Source organism: Corvus cornix, chromosome 6 (genome assembly GCF_000738735.6).
Source record: "Corvus cornix cornix isolate S_Up_H32 chromosome 6, ASM73873v5, whole genome shotgun sequence".
NCBI lineage: Eukaryota > Metazoa > Chordata > Aves > Passeriformes > Corvidae > Corvus > Corvus cornix.
The window spans coordinates 6,949,350-6,971,402 of NC_046336.1; the positions used below are offsets into that span (position 1 = coordinate 6,949,350).

Consider the following 22,053-nt stretch of genomic DNA (forward strand, 5'->3'; position numbering starts at 1 on the left):
AATGAGAGACTTTTTATCTGTTGATCCCACGAGGCAACTGTTCCCAGGTCCAACATAGAAGCATAGCTAGTTTTCCCAAAGCCTTTTTTTGTCTCCTCTAGAATAACAACATTTTGCTTGGACTATCTTCTTCTTTGTCACTAACTTTTTCAAGTATTTCTTTCTCGGTAATTCATCTTTTTTTTGGTCATAAAAAGGGACAACTACATCCATATAACACACAACCTGCACTTAAAAAGATATTTTTATTATGTCATCTCTGAAACAATTCCTTTATTCATAATAACTCCATGTGTTTTCATGGCAACCTGGCAATTCTTATCTTTTTTTTTTTGTATTTATTAAACATAACAAAGGATTTGGTTCTTTTTCACTCATTATTTAAAAGATTACTCATACTCAGTTTGAGAATTTAAAAAAAAATCCACAGAACACAAATTTTTGTTTAATTTTTAGTTTGAGTCTTAAAAACAGAAGTACTGTATTTGCCCAAAATTGTTAGTCCTAAGACAGTGGTGATTAATGTATTTTTATACTTGGAGAAATTAGTATGTCTTGCATTCACCCTGCAACAACTGGGTTAGTCTGGCATACTTTTTTCCAGAGCTGTTGAGGGATTTGTTTAGGCCAATAGGATTTGTATTGATTTCTGTTTCGCTTTTCTTTTTGGTGATCTTTATTCTTGTGTTTTTCTCTTATATTGATTCTGAAAGCTTTAGCCATTTGGGTTATTACAAATGTTGCTATATTTATGCTGTAATTCTACTACAATAATCAAGAAGTCAGACTTTCACAGACTTTCATGCACACACCCAACACAAAAAGATGCAAACAGGCAAAACTGAACTTTCAACTGTTCTGCTGGAATCGGAAATCCCTGAAAAGAGCTTACCTTTTTTTTTCTTTCCACAGATGATTTTTCAGGTGATACAGGGCATTAATTTATACTATTAGTTGGTAGTTATTGGATGCTATTACTCATTCCACTTACATCAAAATTTCTAATATACATTTGAGGCAAGCCACTGAGCTCTGGTTTATGTCCTATCTGAATATTTAATCTACATGGACCAAAGAGCTGTATAAATATGAGACTATTTCCAAAGAAATTCAAGGATTCTTGTAAATAAAAGCAACTATAACTAGACAAACACAAAGTTTAAAAAGGAGTTTTTCCTATTTTACCAAATACACTTAACATAAGCAAGTTCCCTTAAATGAATAAAATTATCAAGATAAACAGCCATTCTAGCAAATCCCAGACTTAAGTTTCATCAATTAAACTCAGAAATAGCACTGCTTTAGCTGCCTGCAGATGTTTTGATATGTAACTGTATTATTTTGCAGTACACCCTGGATTTGATCAAAACCCACAAGCAGTGCTTTGAAAGTCAGACAGTCTCAGAGAAGTCAGAGGGACTAAGTTCTTTAAAATCAAGCAATCCTAAGAGGATCTCTCTTAGGGAAGAGACAAAAAAAAAAGTCTTACAAGGATGTCAGCTCCAACAGCACTGGTTATCAAGAATGATAATTCCAACCACTTGGAATTTTGCTAGCTAACCCAGTGGATCAGAAGACTCTTTGCTACCAGTGCTGCAGATCAAACCTTGCCAAACTTCAAACTGCAGCTGTGTCCCAAGAGGAAAAACTTTCTCCATCTAAGGCAGAATTTGGTCAGCTTCCAAAAGTGATTTATTCCTCCCTTCTCAATAAAATATCTTTTGCAATTTTATGTGTGACAGACACTGTAGCTTGGAAGGCTCTGGGTGTAGAGAACCTAGTGAAGAGCAATTATCCATCCCACCCCCAGGTGGGAAGCATTGAAAATATTTGCACACACAGTGGGATGTGATGAGACAATGGCCACAGAGTGGATCGAGCTGAGCAGAGTGAATGCTCTTAACATGGTTTTACTGTAAGCACCTGAATGATAGAGTCAGTTCCCACTGTGGGGTTGGGAACTGCTGGTACAGTTATACATCTTACATGCTTGAGTGAATAGGGATTCTGATTCAACCAAAACTCTGCACCAATTCTCTAGAAATGTGAGCTTTTCATTTAGCATAAGGTTTTATCTTTGCTCTCAAGTGCTGAAGTTAGCACCCAGTATTTTGTGGGTCGTGGGACAGGAAGAAAAGATTTTTTGTGTTATCAGAAGGCAAGTGCTAAATAATAGACTGGTTTACCACCACTGGAGGCACCTAGAGCTCAGTAGATTTGGAAACCTTTCTGGACTGTCAAGCAGTGCTGCTGGAGCTGAGCTATTTCAGGGAGCTCATTACAGAATTGCATTGTCAAGGAATAAACTCAGTAGTCACAGCTCCTGTTAACAGTTATTGATAGTAATAGCAGACTTCCTCTCAAATAAGACCATGTCACTATCTTTAAAAATAGGAGACAATTCATTTGAAAAATAGTACATAAAGAATAGAGCTAGTAGTGTAGAAAAGAGCTAATAATGTAGAAACTGATCTTTATGTGTAGTTTACCATGTACTGTGATCCATGGGCCACAAAGAGGAACCCATAGAGGGACAGCTGTTGAACTTGACAGATAAAACACAAACCTCCCCTCACTTCTAAATGAATAAAACTTTATTGGAATGAAAAGTAAAGGCAGATACAAACTGTGATTTAATCAAACAAAAAATAGAAGCAAATCTGATAGAACCTGAGTAAAACAATTTAAAAATTCTCAGACTTGCTTCTGTGACACTCCATATCATATGCCACACATTATTCACTTCCCTGAAGACTTCTTTTGTGATAAATTCTGGAAAAGAGAAAGAATGGAATTGTAGGAAATTAAATCTTATGAGTTTAGTATGTTTTTGACAGAGAAATTTTTAAACATTGAGCTCTTTTATTTTTCTTCCTGTAAAAATTAATGAAAAAAAAACCCCAAATAAAGTACAAGTAAATTACATTGCTTCAATAGAAACTTGAAACTGATTATAAGAGTGAGTAATGCAAATTTCTCAGGACTGTCATTCTGCTTGATGGTAGTGGCAGGTATGTCTTCATACAGCTCAATCAGGGCTCTGAAATGAACCTTTAAAACCTCTTTGTTTCCCAAACGGGACTTAAAAATATTTTTTCTCTTTCTATTGTGACACAGACTGACAATCAAGAAATTGGAAGTTAGGATTGACATTTAGAGAAAAATAAGTTTTATTAACTTTTTGTAAGAAATTTGTGAGTGGACAAAATTAAATACTAGATGAAAGGATGTTATTATTATCCTATTTCTCCATACTCCCATCTTCTATTTAATTGGCAGCTAGAGGTAAATGTTAAATTAGGTCCTAAATGCATAATCTTTTGCAGCTTTCAATACTAATGATTTATGTTTGTCCCCCCAGTACATCCTTCTTGTGCTAAAAGCGTATCTTTAAATTCTTCTTTGTGCTTTCCTTTTCTGTAGCAATTATATTTCTGGACATTTGGAAATAAGCTAAAAGAAATGAATATTGGAGTGTGTCTGCAATGAGAGGATGTTTAGGTGTGTACATAGTATAAAAAACTGCTTATCTGAAACCACTGCTAATCATCCTAAAGGACACATTTAAAACTGAAATTATCAAACACTTAAAATACATAAAGAAAATAGCATACCATTTGCAGAATTTCAATTTCTGTCTGAAGAGTCTCACAGACACTTTCCCAACTATTATCTTTGCAGTTTTCCAGCTCTTTCTTAAGTCTGTGTCCAAAACCAAATAAATTTTCAGGTCAGAGAATTGTTGCTGGGTAACTATTTTTTCAGCTTTGGTCTCAACAGTGAATTCGACTTGTGTGAGAAAAGCCTCATTGATCTACTTTCCTGGTCAGGATTTAAGTTTGCTAGTTAGACAAATTTCTGGACTGTGCTGTTTTCATAAACTGTGAAAGATATATGGCCTCATTAGTCATCATTTTCCTTATTTAAACATGTGAATTGGAATGGTGATACTTAGAAAGTACCATATGTCACTGTTCTTATTTTTCCTGGGTGTCATCTTGAAGCCTCAGTTGGAGACGGAACTTTGGATTAGATGGGTGCTCTACCTGACCTTGTGCCAGCATTGCTCCACACCCCTCCACAGACTCCATAGCTGTTATTCCTGTTCTCTCCCCACTGCTCCCACTATTCTTCAGCACTTACTGCTTCCCAATAATCTCAGCCAGGAGTTCTCCAACTTTTCTACAATAAGGATTACTTTTAATATAGATATTTCTCCATTCAAAATATCGTTTACTCCTGCTAAAAGGAGATAACTAAACTCTGCACATCCATGGCTGTAGTGGTTTAAATTAATACTTGGTAGGCCCAGAGAAATCTATGCCAGAGCTTTCAGAAGTCTGATCACAAGGTGATGAGATTATACTGAGTCTTTCCATGGCTGTCATAAGAAAAGCATAATGAAAAAGATAAAGTTGTTTACCCTTAACACAATTTCACAAAACAATCTGAAAATTCTGGAACATATAAACAGACTGAAAATATTCTGCTTGTCATTGAATAGCTAAACCAGTGCATCAAAGCAGGACCTTGTTACTTCTGAAGTTGAAACAGAAGATAGCAACTACTTTTGCTTTTATAGACTATAATAGACAATAAATTATTTGACTTTATTATACAGATGATGCACCTCTTAGCTGTCCCAGTGCAGAGAGAGTTGGTTTTCTAGAAAAGAAAATGGCTTTATTAAAAATAAAACATATATCTTTAAACAGAGGAATAGCTTAGTCACTGTGCAGTGTGACAGTATATATATAACAGAATAAGACTGGACTAGAAGTTGATTTTGCTGTTCCTTTGGAAAATGCAAGTATCTTACCATCAATATGGAAAAAACATGAGCTCTATGTGCTTGCATTATAAAGGAGTAAAAGCCCCTTCTTTCAGAGATATTTCTCATAACACATACAAGTATCAAATATAAGGAAATTTTGAACTATGCTTTAAGAAATGAAATTTTTACTGCACTATAGTACATTGTTAGTTTTCAATACGTTTCACTGAGAGAAGTTCACTTCAAGGTCTAAGATCAGCTTGTGATCTTGATTAAAGCTGCTTAACTTCATTGCCTTGTGTCTGCATTTTTTCTCCCTGTGTTCTCTTAGTGTGATATTAGAACCCTAATTTGCTTGAGACAAACTAAAGCCCGACTTTGTCTAATTTACTTTAGGAAAAGACAGAGTGTGTTGATCTCAGAGAGAATGCGCTCTCATTGTCTTTCACATGGCAAAACTGATGCACAGCCTGTTTGCTAACTGTTAGCTCAGAATGATACCAGTCCATGCTAGGTCTACATTAGTGATAGAAAAACCAGAAGATAAGAAGTAGGAGTTGTTTATCTGTGTTTTGGGATTGTGAATTAATTTATATTGATGATCTGCTTTGAAATTAACATTTTGTGTATGGATTTTAAAATTTTATTTCAAATATTTTATAAAACTTTTAAATGTAGTGACAGCACAATTCCTTACATAGCATCAGGTAGAGGTGATAAAAGACATTCATTCAAATGTGGTGTTTAATTCTTACATTAATCAATTGATTCTGCTTTCAGGTTTTCCTTCTTTCTTATTTAGAAGCCAGATAATTACAGTATGTGCCAGGAATATTATACTCACAAAATAAGAGCTGTCTGTTAGGTTACAGTCTACAAAATTAATGCATTGGAGATGCCTGAGTTACTGAATAAATGATGAAGTTTTACCAGAAGGAATGTGAGACAATGGAACTATTAAAAAAAAAAATGTTTAACCTGAAAGCAGATTTAGTTTTTTCATTTTATATTTAAGATAAGCAGGATATTCATATTCATCTTTCCACTATCAGATTGAATGTGCAAACCAATTATTCATGAAACTATACTGTCTAGATGGAAGGCAGGTTTTCTGTCACCTTTGAAAATGGAAAAAGATGTACCTTTTGCTAGAACAAGGATTAATTTGACAATTATACCCTTTTTATAACTATGAAAAAAGCCAGATCTCTTAAAAAAATAATCTGAAAAATCACATTAGCATTTGGCTCCCCACGTCCTTTGGTTTTGTTTTATTTTTAGCATTTTTTTCTCTTTGGTGACAATAAAATATAGCTTCAAAATAAGTCATTGCACTGGACTAACAGTGTCTTGGCTAGTTACAGCATCACCAGCTCTAATGAACAGCTGGAGCTGAAATGCCATATTTGCAATAGCTAAACCTAGCCTTAAATCAAGCAGGTGGGACAACATCAGCATTTTTTGGATGCTATCTTGTCCTAGACTGAGCTCTGCTATCAGTGGCCCATTTTCCATTAGTCTTGAATGCTAGAAGTGACAGAGATGAAGAAGGAGGAGATCACTGAAGATGATTGATTTTGCTGCTTTGAAAAGAGCCCAGCTATTAAATGTCATTGGCATTTGTGGTTGATACACATTCTTCTTGAATTTCAGCACTATATGCACATGGCAAAGAGGAAAAATAATTTGAAATCAATACATGCTAGCATTATAAATTGAACTCTGAAGAAAATAATGTTATTGTCAAACAGGTCTCTCTGAAAATCATCCATAGATTCAAATTACTGGATCACGACTTCCGTATCCAAAACTTGCATTCCAAGAATAATTTTATGTAAAGAGGTCTCAAAGGAGAAATAATTTCTGTAGAAGGTAGGATTAATATGTGATTTTAGAGTCGTTTTTTTTTTCTAGTGGGGGTGAAAGACCCTACCTAGCTGTTGGAGTTGCAGAAGGAGCAGACTGTCTCTTAGTTATGTTTTGCTGACACAGGTAGAAGTTTTTTTTCTTACTCTCCTTTTTGTCTTTGCCTTGTTTATGACCACCATTTTATTTTTTAATCATAAATTTGAGGGAAAACATTGTGGTGTATTTTAAAACAGAATTGCTTGATACTGATATACAGGGCATAGAATTGATGGTACAAAATGAAATTCCTTAAAAAGTTATATATAACTTGAGAGTACATATCTTGATTTTCCTGGATTTCATCATAAACATCAGGAGATACATTTATCAAGGTTTTAAGACTTTATTGGGACTGAAGAAAAGTACTGAAGACTTTAGTTTATTGTCTCAAGCTCAAGTAGAGGTAAGACATTGAGGTAATTCTCTCTCAGTTCAGTACTGGGATTAAATTAATGTGTATATTTCTACAGAGAGAGCAAGATTTTTCTGGTATTTACAATTTGCTGACACTACTAAACAGAATATGCTCTGGATACAGCTGAAGAAGTCAATAAATTTCAGGCTATTATCAATTGATTGAGGAAGAGGGAAAACAAGTCCTAATGGAATTGAGTATTCCAAAATATAAAGTCAAGTACTTGAGTTACACAATTAAATATAAAAGTCTGTGCTTGATGGAGCAAAAGGATAATAAAAATTAAGCAGGTGATCTAATAGTATTAATAAATTCTAGCATGAAGAAGAAACATGAACACAAAGAAGGTACTAGACAACATAACAATGGAAATTAAATGTAAATTAAAAGAAATGGAGTTGCCTAAAGTAAAATAAGAAAGTTTTTGCTTTTGTTGTACTGGATAAAATGTTAAATGTAAAATACATAGTTATCATTGATTAAAGCTTGCATTTTGTGAATGCTGCCAGGCAACTATTTATAAGAGTAGTTAGAGGTCTTGAAAAGTGTGGTGGTATTTTCCAAATACATAAAACATCACAAGACATCTTTAAGGAATATATAATAATAGGTGAATAAACATGGAAAGGTTAAGGTACACAAAATTAAATTGCACATCTATGATGAGATTTGCTTTTGTGCAGACAGCAAACAAAGTTGTATGGACTAATTTTCATAGGAACTGTAAGAATGAGCTACATAGGAAAGAAAAAATATACAAGCATGAATGTGAGATGTGAAATTAAATGTGTTTCTAGGGGTCAATAAGATTCCTATTGAAAGGCAGGGAAAGTAAATAGGGGTCAATGGTTCTTCTAGTTCAATTATCTTGATTTTTTTATTGGACAGAGAAAATTACATCTTAATCTGAGTACATTAATATGACTACCCTGTTGCTGAAATTAGTATCTCTATTATGTACTGCTTTCTTCATGTGTATAATACTCTCAGAGCTAAAAAGGATTTAGAACTGTCCTTGTTTCGTTCTGCTTTATGGGCTCTCCAAGCTCTGCTCAGCTTCCAGGTTGAATGCATCTCTTTTGACAAGTAGGTGAGAGATTTGTACGAAGTATTCTTACACCCTCCTGGTTTTTTGTTGGAAATAACTCCTGCTTTTATCTCATCCACAGCTATATTTTCTTTTGATGTTTATAGCTGTATTTTGCTCACATAGTATGCTCAGACCTCTCTGCTTCCAGGTACCTGTTATTGAAGTCCTTAATTGGGTACAAGTAGATAAACTTACACTGTATATAATTACATTCCTCCTCTTTTAGTGACTCTTCTACAAGGTGTAGAGTTTGCTAATGAAGACACTGTTCTCTTAAAACACTTTCTATTCTAAAGTAGTTACTTAAAACATTAAGCAAGACCAACTGTGACTGTTGTTAGCTTGAGTCCCAGAATTTTTAATTGCAGACCTATGACTGTTGTTACTATTAGTCATTTCTTTACTTAATTTTTTTAATATGTCTTCCCTAGATTAACTAGTGTTTTTCCATGTCGGATAACATCAAATACTTTATTAATGTCTAGATGGATGGCATTGGAATTTTCTTCGTCTAACCTATCTGTTGTCTTATCAAAGAAAGGCATCATTAGTCAGATTTGATCTACTTTTTGTAAATCCATACCGCAATTCATAATGGAAAGCTATTTTAACATAATTCAAGCTATAATAGTTCCACTAGGCACTGCTATTAAAAAGAAAAGCTCAAAAAATCAATGAGGAGATTGCCATTGAAAAACTCATTTTGAACCACATATATTACTGCAGGTACTGGTATTTTCTGATTATAAAATTTAACATCAAATAAATTGAAAAAAAAAAGAAAAAAATTAACCCACCAGAAGTATGCATGGGGCTTAGGCAGTCTGTTGTTTGCATGAGCAATTTGTTGAGCTCTAAGGAGTATATTTCCTGTGTGATTTGTATAAAACAAAAAATTACTTTTTCCTTCCTAATTTTGGTAACGGAGTTTCTTTTCCTGGATTATGAAGAATAAGAAGGAATACTATATTTTTAGGATTTAGACAAGTATACAAAGCTGTGAAATATTTACAAAGTAAGCAGATTTCATGCATTTCCTTTCTGCTACTTTTCTGAAGTAGAAGAGAAATCCAGGTTTCAAAGAAGTGTTTTATCCTTATTCTACCTTTTAAATAAGTTGAAAAATATCTATTTTAGGTAGAAATGCTCTGGTTTTAGTCTAAATGAACTTCAATTAAAATTATTTCTAGGCTGTTTTACTTAAGGCAACACAAAAATTTAAAATGTGAAAGAGGATAAATAATTAATACAGTAATTACAATGAATATAACAGTGAAATGACATAGTTAGGAATTCACTGGTATCAGTCAGTCTCTGACTCCTGTGTTGTTCCACTTAAGTGATGTTACTTGCTACCTGCCAGGGAAATGGAACTCCAGAGAGCTGATGCCAAAGTTCTTTCCTGCTGTTTTGTGTTTGAGGATGGCATTGGCAGAACAGGTGATTAAAACAAGGCTTTTGATCTTAATTGCAGCTCTCTTTGAGGGAGGGGAAAAAAAAGAAAAAAAGGCCTCTTTTCTTAAAAATTTCTCTGAATTATGCACCTGTGTCTTGAGACTTGCATTTTCCAAGGTGCCTGCTAACTACATCTGTGCTTAACATTCCAATCCTGGTTGGCTTTTTTCTGCATCCAAGGTGGACCAGAACAAGCATCTAACTGCAGCCCCAACAGCTGCTGGAAATACCAGTGTGTGCTTCTCATGACCCTTTGTAATTCTTTGATGGATTTCAGAGAAATTTTATGAAACTGCACACGTGGTATAGGGCATTTTTCTCAGATCAAAGATGAATTGCTATAATTTGAATTAGCTGGCTACATTCTTCAGCTGAAACGCAATTTACTATTAGATATATACTTAATTGCAATGAAGATTCTTGCCTTGCCAGCTACTTTTGATATTGATTTTTAAGCTGGGACTAGGGATGTGATACAGTAACAGACTTGCAGGGTGATCTGGGAGCTACATATATCAGGTTATTGATGCTGACTGTCTCTTACATTTGTTCTAAAGAAGCATCAAAAAAAAAAAAAAAAAGGTATTTTTACCACTTAAAGAGTGGTGTGGTTTCCAGCTCTGTAAAAAAAAAAATCATATTTTGTGCTTATTTCATAGAAAAAAATATGTATTTTTGAGCTACATTACTTGCGTCAAAATATTATCATCTTTATGTATAATAAAAATGATTTTCAGTGAAAACTAGAATTTTATTCTTGCAATAAACTCTGTATGGGGATAAAAATTCTGATCTTGTTAGGCTAGAGAAGGGTTGTTTCTCAGACACAGAAGGTTCAATCTCATTGATTTTAATATGACCAAAATTGACTCCTGTTAAGATATACACAAGTATATGAGCATACCTGGAGAAGAAGAACCTTCAAGGATGAATGCAACATCTCTGAGCAACCTGTGCTTCCTCATGATAAAAATGCTTTTTCCTTAAATTCACTTTAAATCCTCTTGTTTCAAATTCTGCTTTTTGCATTTTGTTCTCCTACTGTGCAGCACTGTGCAGATCCTGGCTCCATCCTCTTGATGATGTGGAGGTGCTGGAGAGTGATCAGATAGCTTCCAGGGGACTGTTTATATACTGTACTTTTTATGGTGTGTAATACTTTAAATCCCCTTTCATCTCTTAATTCAGTAGTCCAAACCAAAAAGTGATGACTAGGCTTTGTTAAATTGAAAAAAACCCAAATGACTGCTAGAGTTGTATGAGTGTGATAAGGTTTGGGGTGCTTCTAAAGAGCCCAGCAGTGACATAGAGATGCAGACAAATGAGGATTGCCTGCTTGGCTCTACTGAAAAGCAGAATCTGATAGCGCTGACATGGAAATACGGTAGCACAGCTCTGTTGCTTCTGGCATCTGAGTTAACTTTTTCAGGGCTATCTCTCTCTAGAAAGCATTGAGCTTTTCTGATCAAATGCAAGTGAAGATAAAAATATGATTTAGGCAAATGTGTCCTAAATTTCTTCCCAGTATCTAAAATGAAAAATGTTTCAATTATAAGAAAATGTATTCAATATAATACTAGCCTTCAAGAAGGGCTTGCATTTTGTGATAGTGGTAATAGCAGTAGGAGCACTTTATATTTTGCACTACATGCAATTATCAAATAATGTTAGCTTATCTTGACCATAAAAGGAGGCATTTCATGAAATAAGAAAATCTCATCATCCTTTTTGCTTTGGTTGCAAATGACACTTGCTGATTTTGCAGTTAATAGAATTTAATATGTTTTATCCAGTTTTCCACCCAGAGAAAACCAAAGTGTCATTCTGCAGAGTTGTAAGTTAATTTCACTGCATAGAAAGAGAGACACACACGGATTTAATTGATCCCTAGGATCTTAGTGGCAGAGCTGGGGATTAAAAGTATGATAATGTTGGCTACTTCTGTACCTTATACACAGGAAACCTATTATAGAAAACTAATTACACAAATTTGGGTATTCAGTGGCATCATGGCAATAAACTATTCCAAGGGAAGTATGTTATTTGGAAGGAAGCTGACAGCCTCATGCATCACAAACCCTAATATATCACGATTGAATAAATAATGGAAATGAGTGAGTTATAACGTGCTGTCCTGGAGAATCGTTACTGTTATTATTATTTACACTGTGTCTTCTATGTATATGTTGAATGCAAATTTTTTGCTACTGTATGCAGGATTGTGAGCTAATTAATTTTTATGCTGAGGGGATTTTGGCCATGTCTCAACACCATGTAAGAGGTTGAAGAGAGTTAGTAATAGGGCTGATATATCATTTTCTTTCAAAAATTGATATTCAGCAAAAAATGGGTCATTACCAAATCGTCTTTCAGAAAATTGCTCAGGGTTCTCTGTAAATTTATAACGTTCCATTGAAAGTTTTCAGATTAAAAAAGTCCACACTATATTTATTTATTTTTGTCAAAAGCTTAGGCATATATAGGAAAAAACCCTGTGATGATAATATAAATTGGGTTTTCCTTAATTTCTATTAGAGAATCTTTTGGACTAGCTTTATCAGAAGGAGTTCCTTCGCATTGTCTATTAAATATTTTTAAATATTCCCAGGCACTTTCATCTGGAACATCATAAAATAGGAGAAGGATGGTCAATTCTGTGATATGGAGCTTTCTGCATTGAGAGATTTCTTTAAAAAAAATTAAATAATTTTCTGTGAAGTGAAAACTTAATGTTTCACTCTAAGCATGCTGACAAGAAATGAGTTGTTACCACTCAGTTCCTGAGAAGAAATCTTCACCATTAAGAAAGACTGTGCAAGGTCTTCTCTTCTGTCTTGGTTAAGTATTCAAAATTTTGTTCTAAACCAGCTTAATTAGAAGGCAAACTAGAACTGATAGCAGAGATCATAGAGAAAGCAAATCTACATTTAGTTGCTCCAGTAGGGGCTCTAGCTATCCCAGGAGGTGACTGTGGCCAGCCCATCGCATTGCAACCAGGCTCTGCACAGCCAGGCAGCAGAAGTAAGTTTAGCACTGGGTAGTTCATCAATACTTTGTGCACCATTTTTACAAGACCTCAGGAACTGGTCTTCCACCCAGGCAGCAGCATTTTGTTCTCCCTCCGAGTTTGACTGGCATCCCTGCAAACACTTCCAGTTTTTACTTCATTGGAGTGTGGATGTGAGGGTGAAGTGCTGTAATAAACAACAGGAATTGGTGTTGTCTAATGAAAAATGAATGGTTCTTCTGATTTCAGAAGGAATACTGCACGTGAAAGGTAAAATAGTCATTGCAACCAGGACTGGACTGCAGTTACACTCCTAAAATTAAGTAAAGAATTCATTAACACGAGGCTCTTACCGTAAACATTCAGGATCAGTCTGAGGTTTTTCAGTGACTTGGACTTTTTCTGCTTCTAAGGCTTTTGTCTTTCTTTCAGCTTCCCTGATTACTTTCTCAAGGTCTAAACATGAAATCAGAATTACCCTATAAATATATATTAATCATCCATATTCAAAGACCTTCTACATATTCTAAATTTATATTTTCTAATATTTCTTCATGAAACTCTTTGAAGGGTAAAGGCATCTAAATAAAGAAAATGAATTATTTTATTATTATTGTAATTGATCAATTATTGCAATCTAGAAAATTTCACTCCTTTTCCCAAACAATTTAGGATCATATTTACTGCTTTTCTTAGCACTTACTCTGATGTGTTACTTAGGTATCTGAAAAAAAAGACACTAAAGCACTCCAGATTAAATTATTTTAATCCAGATTTCACAATATTCCCTATTGCTGTGATCACCTTTGACACAGAAGATTTTAAACAATATTTATGTTGATTTTAAGTTCTTTGAAACATTAAATTCTCCATTTAAGTATATGACCAGCAAAAGTAAAACTTGCTTTCATATTTACAGCTCACGATTCAGTAGATCTCTGGACCTCAGTAACAACGACATTTCAAATAAATCTCATTGAAATCCACAATATTTTTTATAACCATGTTTAAAAATCATGTATTACATATTGTAACAATAAATTAAAATATTTTTACTATGATTCCTTTCTCTTGAGAAAAGAAAATTGACAGAAAAGATTTTTCAAAAGCATTTGTCAAGCCAGAAATAATTATCATAACAAGTAGTTATCAGGCACACCTTTGAGCTCACTTTGGAGAGTAAATAAATCCTGCTTTAATTCATTCTTCTGCAGCTGGAGTGCATTTAACTGAACATTTTTATGTTCCATTGACTCCATTTCTAAGAAAAAATACGTTTCAAATTAAAATGCATTGCAGTTTAGCATTCATGAAACAATCTTAAATATTCTTAACTACTTCTACCAATCTTCAGCTAGTCAAAAGAACCTTAAATATAAAACCAAAATAAACTAAAATAATTCATATAAAACACAGTTCACAGGAAATTATATGTCATATAATGTATTCATAGCTATGAAAGAAAATTATTTTTTTAATGTTATTGAGCTGTTCAACATATTTTGTTGACTGGGCATAAAAAGAATGTTTTGCTTTAGAGTTACTTCAGCTATAAAGAAAGGAAGATGACTGATTGAATAGGTAGAGAACAGACACCTCTCAGCAAGACTGAAAAAAAGCCCCTTCTTAGTTTGTTTAGTGTTATATATATTTGAACCTTACTATTAGACAGCATCTGGAATTAATTGTGATTGTTTTTCTAACAGCAGGAGGTCTTCACATAGTTTCCTTGTTACGAGTTGCTTAAATTTTTCACTTCAGAGTTGTCAGTGTGCCCAGGAACGTAGCAGACAAAAAGACAAGTTGTACATCAAGAAATGTGCAATTAAAGGATGGAATTGAGATGGCAACTGAACTTGGAAAACTTTAGTCACCTTTCAGGTACTACTGATCATTTAAGTGCCCACCTCTGCCTGAATATGTAAAAATTAAATGCTAAAAGTAGCACTTGACACCAAGTACAGACTTTTCAGTTGTAGATTAGCCACAGGAAACAAGAAAGACGGTACTACCATGTGCAAACTCAAATGGATAGTCCTTTTTCAATAACTTTATAGCAGATATGGAGAATTGAGAGGGCTGTTGCTTGAAAAAAGATGAGGCTGGAATGAACTTTGAGGGGTTATCTACTGTATTCTTCTCCTGAAGGCAGGATCAGCTGTACCACTGTCATTTCTGAAAAACGCTGGTTTGACCTTTTTTTGAAGACCTTTGGTAGTGGACACTCCTAGTTCCTTTGGTAATGGAATCTTCTAAGGCAGAATGCTTCAATTATCCACTGTTCTTAGAAAGATTCCTAAGCTGTCAGTCAGACTCTCCCTTCTTGTGCTTTACTCTTGTTACGTTTTGTTCAGTTCACTATGGCTATAGAGAATATGTTCATTTCCTTTCTACATGATACTTTATCAATTTGAAGATTAGGATCCATCTTTCATTAGTCTTTTCCTTAATAGCTTAAATAGTGACAGTTCTTTCATTTTCTTCCTTCTCATGTGCTCCAGAACTCTGATTACTCTCACTAGTCCTATGTGGATTCTCTCCAGCTGGTCAAAATTTTTTTTTTGAAGTTTAAGATCAAAATGAGATGCACAGTACTCCAGCTCAGAGTTTAACTGCCCCAAATAGAGGGAGAAATTATTTTCATGTCTTAGAGGTCGAATTGTGTTTGTGTCTCAGCGTGGTGTTGGCATTCTGATATCATTGACTCATGTTCAGCCAGTGATCCATGATGACCCTGATTTCCTTGCGGAAGGACTGCTCTGCAGTGTGACCCTGTGCTCTGAGAGATGTCATACTCTGTACCTTAACTGAAAATCAAGCTGCACTGTGGCAGTAAAGGACCAATCCTACAGGACATCTGTGCATACAATTCTTTAGAAGCTAAGGAAATGTACAGAGCTCAACCACATGTGGTTCTAAACCTAATTCAGTCACTGGGTATGTCTTTGAGCTCTGTGCTGGCTGAATTAGACATTGGGAGCCACTTCTACAGGTCGACTGCTTCTCCTCACAGTGCTCACATCAGAAAGGCTGAAGAATATAGGGAACAGAGGAACCTTTAATTATGCTTGGTATGTCAGACCACACTCTTTCAGTTCAGTGCTAAAAGGAAGATCCAGACAGCAGGAGAATGGAATTAAAATTACTAGTTTGCACAGCTATATTTTATAGATTTATATTAATCCAAGATCAACTGGTTTAATATAAGACTTACCATTTTTCAACAGAGTTGCCTCATTGTCTAAATCATTTATTTCAGTCTTGACTTTTTTTTTAATAAGAAGATCTCTACTACTTGTTAGTCCATATTCATTGTTAAACTCGGTTACTTCTCTGGTAAAATTATCTTCCTCTTCAGTAATTTTTCTCTTTGCATCTGCCTGAAATAAAAAAAGGAAAGACTGAATTTTCAGGTGAAAAAAAAATGAAAGTCTTTGTTAAGCTAGGCAGACTGAAACACACTGTTGTTTTTTATCCTTAAATTTGTAGTAGAAAAGTAAATAAATAAACAAAAATTAAATAAAGTAAATAAATGTAAAAGTAAAGAAAATATTTACTTTTTCTTATAAGCACATGAAAATGGTCTACAGCTCTATCATTATGCCTGTTGTTTTAAACTTTTTTTTCTGAAAAAATGAAGGGTCTATTTTTGATAATAGAGCATTTAAAAAATCACTGCATTATGTTATAGACTTGAACCAGCAGCCTTTTTTCTGTTCAACTCCCTTACTGAAAATAGAAAATTCTGTTTAAAGTCAATAGCATAGTATGGCAGTTCTTTCTTTTTAGTTTATAATTAAACTAAATAAAACTGTTGTTTAATCCTCTGCAGAATGCAGACTTCCTTTAACTCCCTTAATAACTACCAAGAAAGCTATCATTGATAGAAAATCACTGTTTAATTTTCTGGGAAAAACCATATTCAAAAGAGAAAGGTTATATTAAATTCCTTCCAAGAAATCTTAATTGATTGCTAAATTACGTGAAATGAAATAACACCTATATACAAGAAAAAAGAAATGATAACCTATATATCAAACTTCACACATATACTGGGAATACTTTGGGTGTTGCAGAAATATGTATATAGTTAAAAAGATATCTGCCTCAAGATTTAGGTTTAATACTGGTCATTTGTACTGAATGCTTAAAATTTAGCTCTGCTGATTTAAAGGGCAAATACATATGCAGAAAAGACTGCTCCTCTGTGGCATTTCTTCATTGTTGAAGCCTCAACAAAGTAAGAGGAAGGAAACATTCAGGTTAGCATCTGAGAGAACTGAAAAACTTGTCCTAAGTAGCTACCTTTGAAGAGGTGGTGAGGTGTGTCTGGCATCAAAGAGATTGTGTGCTATGTCAGGATTGCTAAACTGTCCACATGTGCTAAAATGTGGTGTGGGCATCCCTGGGTTTTTCCTTTGATCCTTTTCAATATATTTTACTGTGGATGAGGCAATCCAATTTAAGGCGATGCTTTCCTAGTTTACTTTTACAAAGGAAATGATCTGTCAGAATTGGAGTTCAGTCATACAACAGCAAACATTGGAAAATGAAGTCAAGAATATAAAATCAGCTTTGGAGATAAAATGCAGCATACACTACCTTAGATCATGGTTTAAATTAAATGTGAGAATTTATCTACATTTCTATTGTTACAGATGCTAAAATAAGAAGAAAAAAAAATTTCCTGATTTAAAACATTAGTTTTTCCAGATCTTCATTTTAAAGCTGATTGCTGTTGTGGAATAGAAAAGAGCTGTGTGAATAACACAGCTGGAAACATACCAAAATTTTAAGAAGATTGGTTCTTTGATTAATAAGTTCAGCTTTTTGTTTTTCTAAGCTGTCTTCACGTTTCTTCAGAATTTCTAAGTGGAACTGCTTTACAGAGAGATGCTGAACCTTCCAAAAGGAAAAAAAAAGATTATGAAGCAAGGTTATTGTTTAATTGTTTCATATACTCTGAAATTGTACACAAGGATCTTGGTCCAGTTTAAAAAGAGCTGGCACAGCTGCTGGACTAACAAAAGCATAACAGCTCTTTTTTTCCCTCAATAACCTTTCAGTATACTACCAAGCTTTTGAAAAGTCTCCTTTCTTTAAAAGACTCATTTAGTGGTGCTCTGTCTATCTAAAATGGCATTTTAAAGTCTGCTAGGTTTAGGAGAAATTTTTTCCAGGTAAAAACCAGGAAAAATATTGACCACATGGGATCCTTTCCCCAACATAATCCCCTGTTCTCCATCTTACTGTGGAAAGCTCATCACTAACCAAACGAGACAATAGTATCAGAATAGTATCAGAAGAGGGACAGGGGTCCAGCATCCTGGGTTTGACTGAATGGCTGTACATGTCATCCACTCTGCAAAGCTTCTATGGAATATGCAAAGGAGGGCGGGATATTTTTCTGAGCACAATTTCTGGGATTTTTAGCTAAGGAAGGGTAATGGGAATTAGCCCATTGGTTATGGACAGTTTGCTCATAAACCCCCCCAAGCCCTAAACTTCAATTTTGCACACAGGTTTATTTAGAGTTTTATTAATTTTAACCATTTGTTTATCTGATATTAGGGTATGCTCTTCAACCATTGCATTTCCAAATTTGCTGAAGACTTCTCATTTTTCCAGCACATCTACTGTATCATCATCTAACCTAAGTGCAGATACACGGTGGGCTAAACTATAACAATAATAAATCGGAAACAGCTAAGTGTTGTAGAGTCTTAAAGGATGAGAATCAATCTTTTGATGGAGTGTCAAATTCTCTTGACTCAGAGCAATGAGTAGGGAAAGTAAAGTTAGATTTGCCCACAGACAGCAAAGGCAGAGGGGAAGTGTCAGGAAGTAAATGGAACAGTCAGGCTGACACATGAGTGTTTGTGTGTGTAGAAGCACAAAAGACCAAATAAGAGTGGTATTACAGTGGTAAAAATGAAAAGATTTGAAATTTAATAATGCACATGATTGTGGAGAGGGCACAGATAAAGTGCATCTGATCAAAATAGGAGGATAGTGGAATGAAATGCCCAAAGACTAGAATGTGAGAGGTGGAAAGGACCAGATTTTTTCCTCATCCCTGGTACGTCCAGTGTGCTAAGTGTGCAGGACATGCTTAGCTCAGAATTTATTTTACATATTAATTCAAAGAGAGTAGATGGGCTTACACCACTGTATTTGTAATACTGGACACAACTAGCTGCAGTGTAGTTTCTCCATCTGTAAGATGCCAAATTCATCTATGCATTTGCAACCAATGTTTTTTAAAGAAATCATTGAGCTACAAACAGCAAAATGCTATAATTCGGGTTCTAATTACATGCTACCAGGTTTTACAGAAGAGAGGGGAAAATTGCATTTCCTAGGACTCTTTGATTGACCACAGGCAGTGTCTGTGAAATAGATGTCAAAAAACTTCTGAACTCAGTCTCATCATCTTGGTCAGGCATCACCTACTGTGCATGCACATGGTTGGATATGTGTGCTTATAAAGAACTGCAGTTATTTGGTGGGATAAATTGAACAGAAGCAGCTGAACAGCATTATTTAATATTATTTGAATTACAGAACTGTTGCAGACATATGTAAACCTAATTCCTGTAGCAAAAAATAAATTACTTTAAATAATGTCAATAACTATATAATCTTTAAACCTAAATACAATCTGATTGAAATGCATTTTTCTATTCCATTAGTTTTTTGTATCATTTCCTATCTATAAATGAATCAACGTCAGACAAGGCAAGCAAGTAAAATGTATTTTTGTGGACATCAGTGAGAATATTATTAATACTGGTCAGTAAAGCACATAAAATTTAATTAGGAATAGTTCTTCAGCTCTTCCCATTAGTCATTTACAATAATGGCTCTACTCTCGGGACCTTCTGTACCTACCACATAAACCTTGATTATAAATCACAATGCATCAATAACAAATTAGTAGTATAAACATAAAATTTTGATGTTCATAAATAAATTTATGAGTAAGAGTACTGACGACTTCACCTAATAAGCAACATCCAGATATAATCTGTGTTGGATAAATACGTTACTATTTTAAAGCACCTTTGGACTCTGAGATTGTGGCATGCATAAATGTGAGTGTCTGAGTAACTGCCTGCATGATTATAGTCTCAATTTGCAACCAGGAAATACTTGTGAATGAGTTCTATTCTGATCCCTTCTCAGTAATGTTGATATTATATGTGTGTATATATATATATATATATATATATATATAAATAGTCCTTTGCAAAAGGCAGAAGAGACTGTTTTAGGAAGGATGAAAATCATCCCCCAAACATTTATTTTCACAACTAGATGAGGCAATCTCCCAAAGGTTCTTGACGTTGTTTATTTAAATGATAGCATCCAACAGTTCTGACTTCAAAGGAGGCTCCACATGCCTTCCTGTTGTGAATACACATTCTGTCAGCATAGATACTTAAGAGCACAGGGGAGGGTATTTAGACTTAATTTTCAGACACAAGCAAATGGATTTTTAAATAATTTGCATCCACAGGTGTTATTGGTGAAAAAATCTGCAAAACCGGTGTCTTCATCTGGAAATACATCTGCAGTTTGATTAAATGGAAAGAATAATAAAATCACTATTTAGATTCAGAAACTTCCCTCTGTCCTTGGCCTCCCTAGAAAAACACTCAGGGCTTGTAAGCCCTAATTGTAAGCTCACAGAAAGATCTTCGGTATATGACTCAAGATCCTGTGAAGTAAACACAGGGAATACTTCCATATATTTTGTGTGAAAGGCCATTAATGAATGGCATTGGGCAAGCAAGGGATGGCTTCTGTACACTGGAGGAAAGTGGTGTAACAAATTGCAGGACTGTTAAAACAGGGTATCTCACACTGTGCCCCAAGAGTCAGCCTGCCCCGAACACAGCCAGGGCCAGCCTGAAGGGTGAGATTTGTGGGAGGAAGGATGTTGATGGACACCTTATTCACTACAGAAAGGCACAGTGCAGGTTTCCTCCACACTGTGCTACTCAGCAGGTGAAGCACACTCCTCAAAAGTGCTTATGGATGTATTCCTGAAAGAATAGGTCGTATATTTGTAAACATAACGTATTTCATTATTATGCACACTATAAATATGCCTGCTCACCTTGGTTTCGAAGTTAATTTTTGCAGTGCTCAGCTCTTCTTTTGTTTGGTTAATTTTTTCGTAACTTCTATTTATGTCGCATTTAGCTGCAAGACAACAAAAACCTGTAAGAGCGTGTGCTCAGTTTGTAAAAGTTACATCCTGATAGAAACGTGCCAGTGACAAGAACCAGCCATGCTGGCTGCCGCCGAGCTTTCCCTGGCACAAGTCCCCTCAGGACACCCCTGTGGGACTCATCCCCTGGGAATGGGGAGGCCCCTCAGGATGGCGCCCATGGGGCCAACCTTGTTGGATGAAGTTCCTCTTCTCCCTCGCCTGCTTCTCCGTGAACTCGATTTGCTGGAACAAAGCATTCAGGTTCATTCCTGGCTTCTCGTGGAGCCTGTGGGCTCTGCGGGCCGTGCTCTTTGCGAGGGCTCCCGGAGGGTCCCCACAGCCCTGCCCTCAGGCCTCCGCCTCGGCCTCCCTGGGCCTGGGACAGAGGCCTGGGGACACAGGGACAGAGCGGGAGGTGAGGGCTGCAGAAAGGGTGGCAAGAGCAAACCCCAAGAAGAAGGAAGTGTGGGTGACCGGCTAGGGGAGCCCACAAGGAAAACAGGGAATGGGAATGGGCAGGCAGCACAGTAGGAGCAGGAGACAGAAGATATTTGGTAAGGAAAAAGCCAGCTGATACTGAATCATGTCAAACTTGGGCACACCTTTCAGACTGGTTCTGACTCAGGATCTGGGGAGTTTTAGTCAAACAAGCTCTGACTTCTTTAATTCCCTAGGACCATGTGCTCCATACACATACAGAAGCTGTTTTTCTTTACTGCTTCCTTTCTCTATGGAGTGACCACCACCCTTTCATCTGCTCACATTTACTTACCTTTTGAAGTAAGATGTCTTTTGAAGACTGATGTCTAACCTGAGCAGTTAGGGAGGTAGGCTAAAATCTGCTATCACAGAGGAGAACATGGTAAAGTTAACTCCATGGAACCTACAGGGATCAGACTCAGCTTGGCTGCAGTTCACCATGAGTGTAAAATGGGCAGTGTTTCTGTTCCTGTTAGTCCCAGTAAGCAAAGATCACAACACAGCCCCTCCTGTGCTCTTTTGGAGCACAGTTGTGTACAAATTTACAATGCTCTGAGTTCCTGCAAAGTTCTGGTTTGTACATTACTGGATGGTACACCTGGAAATGTAAGCACCTGGTTGAAAATACAATTCACATTCCAGGGTTTGCTTTTACATCCTGGGAAGGATTGACTATATTCCCTGCAGAGAATAACTATGTGAAGTT

At 35.5% G+C, this 22,053-nt stretch overlaps 1 protein-coding gene across 1 annotated transcript; it reads right to left on the reverse strand.

The window, feature by feature from the left end:
- Positions 1-2,637: 2,637 nt before the first annotated feature.
- On the reverse strand, positions 2,638-21,220 carry CCDC172 (coiled-coil domain containing 172). The gene is made up of 8 exons (XM_010412924.3): positions 21,056-21,220; positions 20,772-20,857; positions 17,435-17,551; positions 15,864-16,029; positions 13,809-13,910; positions 13,003-13,105; positions 3,615-3,702; positions 2,638-2,772 (listed from the first exon to the last, which is right to left on the reverse strand). The coding sequence occupies exons 1-8, from the start codon at positions 21,132-21,134 to the stop codon at positions 2,740-2,742; spliced, it is 774 nt and encodes a 257-aa protein (XP_010411226.1). The 5' UTR covers positions 21,135-21,220; the 3' UTR covers positions 2,638-2,739.
- Positions 21,221-22,053: the final 833 nt, after the last annotated feature.